General features: G+C 37.1%; 1 protein-coding gene across 2 annotated transcripts in view; it reads right to left on the bottom strand.

The window, feature by feature from the left end:
• Nucleotides 1-12,059, bottom strand: part of LOC140446786 (uncharacterized) — a 35,976-nt gene that overhangs the window by 2,060 nt on the left and 21,857 nt on the right. For both annotated transcript variants that reach the window (XM_072539373.1, XM_072539374.1), the window contains exon 4: nt 9,513-9,823. In XM_072539373.1, the coding sequence (XP_072395474.1) occupies nt 9,513-9,823 (311 nt within the window). The remainder of the gene's footprint in view (nt 1-9,512; nt 9,824-12,059) is intronic.

The following is a 12,059-nucleotide window of genomic DNA, read 5'->3' as shown; positions in this document are numbered from 1 at the left end:
ACACTCCATGTAAGGGGAACATTCGCTCATCCCAGATACCTACGGTATCAAAAGGATTGAGCTCTTTCCTCTCCACTCTTTCTCTTTCCATGTTATCGAGTCCTAGGTGACTTGGTACGTCGGTGTATCTCCCAAAAATTTTCGCACGCATCTGGACGTCGAAAGTAGTACAGCTTTCTGCATGATCTTATATAGATGTTCATTTAGACCCAGCTTTTTTATGTTTTCTAGGAGGTTCTTCGGGATGACTCCAGTGGTAGAAAGAATAATAGGTATGGTGTGGGTACTTTCTATTCTCCATTGTCTCCTTATTTGTATTTCCAGATCTCTGTACTTGGCGATCTTTTCGTTATACTTAACACGCAGATTATTGTTGTTAGGTATCGCCACATCGATTACTGTTGTTTGTCTTGTTAGTTTATTAACTAGCACGAGATCTGGTCTATTATGTGCTACAGTTTCGTCTGTGAGCACAGTGCGATCCCAGTATAGCTTCTAGTTGTCATTTTCAAGCATACTCTCAGGAACGTATAGATAATATGGGAGATGGTTTGTTTGTAAACGTCCCAGTTTAAAAGCTATCTCTTGATGGAGGATCTTCCTTACTGAGTCATGCCGTTCCTTATATTCAGTTGCAGCAAATGCCTGGCGGCCCCCGGTAACATGTTGGATAGTTTCTTGGGCTTGACATCCATATCGGCATTTGTCGTTTTGGACCTGAGGGTCTTTGACGATATATTTCAGGTAATTTTTGGTTGGTATAACCTGATCCTGAATGGCGAGTAATGAACCTTCTGTTTCAGGGAACATCTTTCCTGATGTCAGCCAATAGTTCGATGCTACATTGTCGACATAGTCTTGACTGACTTCATTCGGATGTCGCCCGTGCAGAGGTTTACCCATCCAGATGCGCATTTTTTCGTTCTTAGTAAGATGGTTTATGCGCATTTCTTGTTCTCTCAGTTTGAGCGGTGTTGTGTCATCTACTGCACAAATCGCGCGATGAAGAGTAGATGTCTCCGCCTGCACCTGAAAATAAGTTCGTAAATTATTAATCTGTTTTTCTAATTGCTCGCTTATATCAGTAAGTCCTCGTCCTCCTAAATACCGCGGTAATGTCGTTCTTTCTACTGCACTTCGAGGATGGTGTTTTTGTGCCTTTGTGAGGTGTGTTCGTACTTTTCGTTGAAGGGTTTCTATATCCGTTTTAGTCCACTTAATAATCCCAAATGAGTAGCTAAGCGCGGAAAATGCGTAGGTGTTTAATGTCTTAAACAAATTTTTACTATTAAGATGTGAGCGGAGTAGCTGTTTTACTCTTCGTATGAACTCTGATGTTAATTCAATTTTCATTTGTTTATGGTCAATTTTCCGCGCTTGCTTTACTCCTAGATATTTATACATGTCATTTTCGCCCATAGCCTCGATGTTTTGGCCATTTTGCATATCGAATCCTCCGGGCTGAACCTTTCCCTTGACTATATTTAGTACACGACATTTGTCTAACCCAAAGTGCATACTGATATCATTTGAAAACGTTTCTACAGTTTTTAGCATTTGATCTAAGTGATTTCGAGTGGAAGCCATTAGTTTCAGATCATTCATATACAACAGATGATTAAGCTTCGCCACTACAGTATTGTTGTTTTTAATGCTAAAACTTGAGTCAGTGGAGTTCAATAGCTGGGATAATGGGTTCATCGCTAGACAGAACCACAATGGACTCGGCGAGTCTCCTTGAAATAGGCCGCGGTTAATTGCGATATTTTCCGTTTCGATATTGCTTTCACCAGGTATTTGGAGGCGAATTTTAGTCTTCCAATCTGTCATTATATGTCTTAAAAAGGCCACTATATTATCATCGACTTTATATATTCTTAATATATCTACACAATTCGGTTCAACACAGAACTTAGCGGGTCAACACAATTCGGTTTTAAGGGAGGACTAGGAACAAGAGAGGCAATTTTATGTTTGAACACCTTAATACAAAACTGTTTAGATCAACGAAAAGATGTCTACCTCACCTTCATCGACTACGAGAAGGCATTTGACAATGTTAAACATGATATCATGATGGAACTACTACATAGGGCCAACATTGACCAGAAGGAGATCAGAATTATTCAGAATCTATACTGGAACCAAATGGCAAAGGTGAGGATTGATCAAGACCAATATACGGATGAATTTGAAATCCGGAAAGGTGTCCGCCAAGGCTGCATACTCTCTCCGATGCTTTTTAATTTATATGTTGAAAATATATTTGCGGAAGCATTAGAAGACACGGAATTAGGCATTAAGGTGAACGGCATACCAATTAGCAACCTACGCTATGCGGACGACACAGTGATTATAACTGATAATTTGGAAGATCAGCAGTTATTACTTGATAGGGTGAATAGCATAGGTAAAAAATATGGCCTCAAAATCAACATTTTGAAAACGAAATATATGGTCATTAGCAGAAAACCCGATAATATGCATAGGTGACGATCAGATAAAACGCGTGAAAACTTTTAAATACCTTGGCACCACAATCAATGACCAATCGGGTCCACAACAAGAGATAAAAACCCGAATACAAATGGCAAGACAAGCTTTTGTGAAATTCAGACCGCTCCTATGTAATCAAAACCTAAATTTCGAAATACGCTACAGAATGGTCAAGTGCTACATATGGTCCATCTTGCTTTATGGCATGGAAACGTGGACTTTGAAAAAAACATCTATTAACAAACTTGAAGCATTTGAAATATGGTCATTGAGAAGAATGATGCGCATACCTTGGGTGGATAGAGTTCGAAACGATGACGTCCTTAAGAGAGCCGGCGTGGAAAGAGAACTCTTTGAATTAATTAAAAAACGCAAGATTGGTTACCTTGGGCACATATTGAGAGGAGCAAAATATGAAATACCACAGTTAATCCTACAAGGGAAGATCGAAGGTAGGAGAGGAGCCGGCCGCAAACAATTATCCTGGTTAAGGAATATTAAAGAATGGACAGGAATACACAATACAGGCGAACTGTGTCACGCCGCCAAGAACAGAATTCTAGTAATGAGATAGTCGCCTACGCACTTTGGTGTATGGCATGTTAAGAAGAAGAAGAATATATCTACCAGCCATTCATGCGGCACTGAGTCAAAGGCTTTCTTATAGTCAATAAAGGCAGTGAAGAGGTTCCTTTTTTTGGTGTATGCCTGGTTAGAAATGACTGAGTCGATAATAAGTTGTTCTTTGCAACCCATGGAACCCTTAGCGCATCCTTTCTGTTGAGGTTCTATGATATTGTTTAGTGCGCAGTGTTGATAGATACGCTGGGCTACACAGGATGTGACCAATTTGTTCCCTGAGTTAGGAATTATGGTATTTCCTGCAGATTAGAAATAACACGATTAATTAGTGTTGACAAGCACTCATGAGCACTCCAGAACTTCTTAAGCCAGAAGTTTTGAACTCCGTCTGGTCCAGGAGATTTCCAGTTATGAAGCTCTTTGATGATATTTGAGACTTCTTCTGTGGTGAAGGGTTCATAGACAGTTGTACGGTAGTGTTGACAGCTGTGCGCCGTATCTTCTATCCATCCAGCATTGGTGTTAAGAGCAGCTGGTGTGGAAAGTTGATTTCCCCAAAACTCCTGAATTTCTTCTTGGCTTGGGTATGCTTTATTGGCACTTTCGACAGTGGAATTGAGTTTCCGATAGAACGCCTTCTCGGCATGCTCAAAAAGTGCATTGTCACATTTCCGGCTGTTACTAACTTTGTACCTCCTTAGTCGTCCTGAATAAACGGAGAGTTTTTGTTGTATCCAGGCACTGTTGGGCTGTGTTGTTTTCTGGATCATATTGCGAGTGTCTTGCAGTGCTTAGCATTATTTGATCAACTTTTTTAATGACTTTTCTACTTGTTGTTCCCCGTATATATTCTGTCATTTGACCAATGTCCCTACGCAATAATTCAATCTTGTTTAAATTATTATTATTATTATTAAGAGATCTCGCCGCTTTACTTGCTTTTAAGCTTTGTTGTCGTACTTCTTGTTCAGCATCTACATAACTAGTTATATCTGTTCCCAGATATCTAAACCTTGCTTCCTGCTTTCTGATTTTCCCATCAATTTCGATTTTACATCGTAGTGGGTGTTTAGATGTTGTCATACATTTGGTTTTTTCTAGTGATATTATCATATTGTATTTATTGGCTGTTGTATTGAAGATGTGTGTTAATCTTTGGAGCTTGTCTTCTGTCTCGGCGATTAATGCGGCGTCGTCTGCATAACATAATATTTGGATTTCTTTGTTCCCCATTCTGTAACCATGACCTTTACGTACTGCTTATATTATTTCGTCCATTATTACATTAAAGAGAAGTGGGCTTAACGAGGCACCCTGTCTGACTCCGCTTTGTACTGGTATACACTGTGTTAGTTTTCCATTTATCTTTGCCTGTATTCGATTATGGAAGTAGATGTTTTCGATGATTTGTATAATATTGATTGGTGTGTTTCTTTTATACAGTAAGTGTAAGACGTCTTCGACTTGGATGCGATCGAAAGCCTTTGCCAGGTCTATAAAATATAGATATGCTGGTTTATTGTACTCGATAGCGCTTTTCTGTGATTTGTCTTAGTACAAATACGGCGTCTACGCAGGATTTTCCGGATCTGAATCCTTGTTCTTCATCTGATAAAGTTGTTAGTTTATTGATTTTGCTGGTTAGGACTTTTGTGGTAAGCTTAAGTGCGATGTTCAGTAGATTTATACCTCTATAATTGTCTTCTTTATCTCGTTTCTTGAACATTGGTATCATTATGCTGTATCTCCATGCGTCTGGTATCTTGCAGTGCAATATTCATCATCATCATCATAAGTGGCTCGACAATCCGTTGTGGATCTTGGCCTGCTCACAAAGAAGTCGCCACTCCTGTCGATTCCTGGCAACTTCCCTCCATCTTCTAACCCTTAGAATCTCTAGGTCTTCTTCCATATCATCAATCCATCTCATTCATGGTCGTCCTCTGCTTCTTGTGCCCTCTGGTTTTGAAAATGTTTTAATCTCTTCGTGTATTCGTGATCTGACATCCTAGCAATGTGTCCAGCCCATCTAAGTCTCTGCACTTTAACGAATTTCACATATCTGGATCGGTGTATAACTGATATAGTTCAAAGTTGTATCTTCGACGCCATAGCCCATTTTCATTTACGGCCCCAAAAATCTTTCCAAGAATTTTTCTCTCAAAAATACCAAGAAGTCTTTTATCATTTTGAGATAAGATCCACGTTTCAGCCCCATATATCAAAACCGGTCTTATTAAGGTCCTGTATATATTAAGCTTTACTGCACGTTTTATATTTTTATTTTTTAAATGTTTCTGGAGACCGTGAACAGTTCTGTTTGCTATTGCTATGCGTCTTTTTATTTCGTCGCTTGTAGTGTTTGTTGTGTTGTGTTTACTAGCGATCCAAGATATGTAAATTCTTTCACTTGCTCAAAGGTATGGTTGTTAATTTGAATTCTCTGTTGGATATTTCGAGGGTTTTTAGAAACCAACATATATTTGGTTTTTTCATCGTTTACCACAAGTCCTAATTCACTTGCTGCGTCCGCAAGCCTTGTAAAACACTGCACCATGTCTCTCATACTTCTGCCTACTATAACTATATCGTTAGCGAATGCGAGAATTTGCGTCGATCTATTAAAAATAGTTCCATTCACTCTAATATTTAATTGTCTGATTGCCTTTTCCAAGGCAATATTAAAGAGCAGACACGCCAACGCGTCCCCCTGTCTTAGACCATTATTAATGTCAAAGAACGTAGAGTTTTCTCCTTCAATTCTAACGCATGAGCTTACGTTTTGCATTGTTAGTTGGGTCAACTTAACTAACTTAGGTGGGATCCCAAAGTCTATCATTGCAATATATAATGCAGTTCTTTTCACAGTGTCATAGGCTGCTTTGAAGTCAATGAAGAGATGGTGTGTTTCTATGTTATATTCTAGTGACTTTTCTAGAATCTGCCTATGTGCTTGAATTTGATGTGTAGTTGACTTTCCAGCAGTAAATCCTCATTGATATTGACCAACAATATCCTTTGTAAAATGTTTAAGTCTTTCAAATAATACATTGCCGAAGATTTTATACGCAGATGCTAACAGAGTAATGCCTCTATAGTTCTTACACTCCAGTTGATCACTATTTTTATACAACGGACATATTATTGCCTTCAGCCACTTTTCTGGTACCCATTCATTCTGCCATATAAGTGCAATATTAGTTTTTGTATAAGTTTTGTCATCTCTAGGGTTATACTTTCTCCCCCGTGTTTTAGAAGCTCGTTGGTTATTCCGTCTGGTCCTGGTGACTTTCTATTTTTGAGTGAATTTGTGTCTATACTTCCTGAAAACTGATTTCTATTTCGTGTCTTAATTCAGGTACGCTATTGTGTTGATTATTATTTTCCTCTTCTTTAAACAGTTTCGTTAGGTATCTTTCCCATTCGTTTGCTGGTATGTTATTGTATTCCTTCAATTCTGCCATTTCCTTCCGTTGGTTTCTTATGAATCTCCATATTTGTTTTTGTGTACCGTAAAAGTTGCTTTCCATTCTTTTTGTAAGCTGTTCCCAGTGTTCATTTTTTGTTCTTCTTACCAACTGCTTTGTTTCATTTCGTATTCTTCTATAGGTGTCTCGGAATTCTGGAGTATTTGATGTTTTGCACTTCGTGTAGGCCTCTCGTTTCTCTTTACATTTCTCTTTTTTTTCATCTCTCTCTTACATCTTCGATGTCGTCTATTTGTTTCAGCTGTATCTTCTGTGCTAGCCTCCTTCGGAACATTTCTCTTGTAGAGTCGTTCCACAGTGATTCTACATTCAATTTTCCTCGGTGATTTCATGTAGAAAATGTTTTGGTGTTATTTTCATTTTTATTTTTGCTAGTACTAGTTTGTGTTCACTCCCTGCGTCTACTGAGTTTAAAGTTCGGCTATCTAGAATTTGCTTTGGGTGGATTTTTCTATTAGTGACTATAAAATCAATCATAGATTGACAATCCAGATGCCCCTGGAGTTTTTAAATGTATATTTATACTAGAGCTTATGGTCGAAAAATGTATTATTGATTTTCAGTTCGCTAAAACCACAGAGATTAGCCATGAGTTTTCCATTTGCGATGACATTCTTTTCATTAAATCTTTGTTTTACTCCTGGAACTATTTAATTTCCGATTCGTCCATTAAAGTCATCCATAAGAATTAAGGGTTCTTCATGAGGTATTTCATCCAGGATGGTTTGCAATTGTTCGTAGAATGCCTCTCGTTCCTCCTTAGGTTTGCAGTCCTCGGGGCTATAGATAGATATGACATTTAATTTTTGGTAGTCCATTGTGATGTTCGTATGTATTATTCTTTCGGAGATATAACGGCAGTTATTTATGTTGTCTTTAAATTTTTTATGGACAAGTATACCTACGCCTGCTCGTGATCGTTCTTCTTTCATCACTTCACTGTATGTTAGAAAATATTGGTTATAGTCTCTTTGCATTTGTGCATTGGTGTTTTCTTTGATATATAAGTCCTGACCTGTTGATTCCAGCTTCTCTGATGGTAACTTCGAGGACGATACTGAACAACAGCGATGACAGTGGGTCTCCTTGTCGCACCCCCTTACTGACCTCAAACTTATCTGTTTCTTCGCCATTTATTTTAACCCTATTCTCTGTTTTTCGGAGTGTCACTTTTACCATTCTTATCAGTTTTTCACTAATTCCCATTTCACGTAGTGCTTTGTATATTTCTTTGCGTTTTATCCTATCGAACGCTTGTTTAAAGTCGATGAATAGGGCCATTGTAGGTTTCCCATATTCGTAGCTTTCTGCTTGTATTTCGCGCAGTAGGAAAATTTGATCCACTGTGCTGCGCCCTCTTCTGAATCCACATTGATATTCCCCTATGTCATTATCTATATTTTGAGATAGCTTATCTTTTATATATACTGCAAGTATTTTATATGCAACATTTAGTAGGGCTATTCCCCTGTAATTGTGGCATAAACTGTTGTCGCCTTTTTTGTGAAAAGGGCACAGTGTCGCTTCGGTCCATTCCTTCGGTAATTTTTCTTGTTCCCATATGTCTTTTAGCAACTTTTCCAAATGCTTAGTTAGTACTGGTCCTCCATATTTAAACATTTCAGCTGTTACTTCATCTCTTCCTGAGCTCTTATTATTCTTTAGTTTCTCTATTATTTCTTTTATTTCTTTTTCGTTAGGTGGTCTTTCCTCTATTCGTTCTTGATCGACATTTTCCTTCACTTCTTCTTCCTCTTCATATTCTGTTGTGGGAATTTCATTTAAAAGTTCTTCAAAGTATTCTTTCCATCTGCTCAATATTTCTTCGTCACTTACTAAATTTCTTCTACTTTTGTTTTTGTAGTGTACAGGTTTTCCTTGGTACCCCTTTTTCTCATTTTTCACCCCTTGATATAAGTTTCTAATTTCTCTATTTTTATAGCTCTGTTCTATACATTTTAATTTATCTTCATTGTATTTTCTTTTCTTAGATCTTATTATTCTTTTGGCTCTTTTCCTTTGTTCATTGTATTTTCTTTCTATCTCTGTTGTTTTTTCTTGCATCATTTTCATTCTTAATTTATTTCGTTCATCTAGTTCCATTTTACATTCATCGTCGAACCATTCTTTGTATTCGTGTTTTATATTTCTATTACTGGCCTGAGCTGCTTTGGTCATACATACTTTTATTTGCATCCATGTTTGTTCAATATCCCCACTTTCTGCAATATTATCTAATCCTCTACTGACTATTCTTTCATATTTATTTTGTTCCTCTTCTGTCAGTAGTCTCACAGGTTTAGTTGCTTTATACTTTTTCTTCCGCTGGCTTCTAAGCACTGGAATAAGTTGTTTCATTTATATATATATATATATATATATATATATATATATATATATATATATATATATATATATATATATATATATATATATATAGGATTCTTCGCAACTTAACACAGAATGGGAAAATACAATATATAATATCACTAAATTAAAAGAAGAAGCAAATGAGAGAGTAAGGAAAATTATTTGAGGAATTATTACAGATTTGCTATTGTGTTCTTACATGTTAAATGGGATTAATAACGTTTTCCCAGATGTTAAATGGAACTGGTACTATGCTTCTAGATATACCATTGTTCCTACATACCAAATTGAATTGCTGCTGTATTCTAGGAGTAGAATTAGAAAAAGAAACAGCCGCTATTAGTTTTCACTGATAGAATAAAAAATCATGTTGGCGTTGTAAATAAATGCAGAAGCATCGCCTACGTTCACGCTCAAGACAGGACACGTGAATTACGTTATTTCACATAACACGCCCTACACTAAAAAGAATTCAGTAATAAAATAATGAATTGAAGATAATAGATAAAATGTAACGTTTATAACATTACAAAATTTTATATAATACTTTTTTGTCAAATATAAATCAGTATCTACCTAACTTCGGCGTGCTTATCTTCTAGAAAACTAACCATCGTCTGTATGATTCTTCTCCTGGTATGCTCATTGCTTTGGGGATGCAGGATATTCGGTACAGCTAGAACTGTCGCACACACCAGTAATCTAGCAGCTGCTGTGCGCACTAACGGGTTTTTGTGTTGTGGACCGTTAGCGCAAAGGGCCCGAACGGAATGAAATATCGGAATGTGAGTCACCATACAATCTAACGCCAGGTTGGCATCGTGTCGAATAAATTTGTTTGCGGAGGCACATTTAGAAAGAAGAGTATCGACTAGTTCACAGAATTCCTGAAAAAGATATGATAGATATTATATATGTAGATATGATTCGGTTGAGATCTACAATAGATATCATGTTAGTTAGGTATTAGGTCGACTACGTCTTTATTGTTCTAGATATATTTTTATAAAAAATTATATCTATAAGATAGGATTTTAAAACTGGTGTCTGGTATATGTAGATGCCGGGAGTGGTTATTTGGAGGAAAGTATGTCATGCGTTCAAATTTAAAATTTGTTCTATTTGAGAATAAACTCTGCTAGTTGCAGTTAGTGGGTATTATAGTGCACGATAGCCTGGTAAGCGAAATGGCACGTGCTATACAAAAGTTCAATGGAACAAACCCGCTTAGTAGACCACCACTACCAAAAATAAACTCTTGTAAGAAACTATATGTATGCTATTTGAAGTCCTACCGATCGATTACGTCGTAAAATAATTGCATATACTGATTTACTTTGCAGAAATTGCTAATCTTATTAAGAGGGCATTATGATCGGAAGATAACGGGGCTCTAATATCGGAAGGACATAATAAAACTTAGTTATTGCGTGAGGATATTGGACAATTACGCGATATATTCGAGGAGTGAGAAGTAGCAAAGTAATCAGAAGAGCTGGCAAAGTAATGCTGAATAGAGCAAGATAGTCGCAACATGATCCAGAAACGACACAGCTCAATAATACCTGGCTATATTAAAACAAAAACTTCTTTATTCATATTAGTTAAGGTCATACAAAGTTAGTAACAATTGAAAATGGGACAATAAACTTTCTGAGCATTTAGGTAAGAAGTTACTATAGTAAACTCAATTCCACTGTAAAAAGTACCAATAAATTGTAATCATTGAAATCAACTTTAAACGCCAGCTACTCTTAACACCAATGCTGGATAGATCAAAGATACGAAGCACAACTGTCAACGCTGCCATAATACTTCCTATAGTTACTATGAACGCTTCATTACTGATGAACTCTTGAATATTATCAAAGAGGTTTACAACTGTGGATTTCCTGGACTAGGCGGATTACCACTGTAGTAGCAAAGTTTAATATCCTGTTATTTATGATTTAAAATGAATGGCTTCTCTCAGAATCGAGATTAAACGCTAAAAACTGTAGAAATGTTCACAAATGACATTAATATGAAATTCGGACTAAACAAAATGCTGTATCTATTCTTAATACAGTCCCAAGTAAGACTCACCTGGAGGATTCGATATGCAAAATGGACAAAATGGATGAGTAAACCTCAGCATGGGCAACATCGCAATGAAGTAAGCCAAGAATATGTCGATAATACATCGTCGAACAAAAATTCGTCAAAGATTCTCAGGTGCCAGACGACAAACGCCCATATCAAAGTCATCTGCGTAAAGAAAGCTTTCAGTTTGAGGGTGTCTCGGCTGGTCGTTTGTATATAATCAACAATAAAGACTTTCTAAAATGTAAACCTGTGGTAGCAGATATTGCAGTTGGACATTTATCGCAATATAAATTAATATTTTAATCACATTATCTTTAATAGGGATCACAATTCATCAAAATACTCGATTTAACGTTTAATTAGTAAATAGTAACAATCTAATTCATGAGTAGGGTTGTGTTATAGAGGAACTTAGTACCTTTTATCAGTACGGCCGCATCAAGCGTCATAGACGGGAGATGGTTTTTGATAACTGGAGCTCATAAGACACCAAATTCTCACTTATGGCTCCACGTGTCACACCCCGGATAACTGCGTTGGTCTGCAGGCTAAACTAAGTGAGGGTAACCAGATATGGAGAAATCACCGAACTACCATCGGTATAAATGGTCCCCTTTAAATCTACCAACAGCTTCCTTGACAAGGTGGAAGTGTGGTCTGAAGTAGGGGCACTCTGTTGCCCTTGAGTGGAGAAATCAACTCCTAAGGCGGAAGAACCAATAAGATCAACGGCATCAGGATACAGAAAGCAAGAAAAAACTACTGCATTAAAGATCCTTTATGGAAATCTTAAGAAAATCACTCATGGCAAGTAAAATCAACGACGACCCTGAGTACCGGCAGCGTAGTTAAATAAAGCAGGGTGCGAAGAATCTTTGGACTTGCTATAATGAAAAAACCGATAAAAATTGGAATATGGAAAATTCTAAGTCTACTAAGAGCAGGAAAGGTCCATAATGTAATTCAAGAGATGAGCAGGAATACTATTGAAATATTGGGATTGAGCGAAGTAAGATGGCCGGTAAAGGAAGACTACAA

Source organism: Diabrotica undecimpunctata, chromosome 7 (assembly GCF_040954645.1).
Source record: "Diabrotica undecimpunctata isolate CICGRU chromosome 7, icDiaUnde3, whole genome shotgun sequence".
NCBI lineage: Eukaryota > Metazoa > Arthropoda > Insecta > Coleoptera > Chrysomelidae > Diabrotica > Diabrotica undecimpunctata.
The sequence above is the reverse complement of the archived record's forward strand: the minus strand, read 5'-3'. Positions and strand labels throughout refer to the sequence as shown.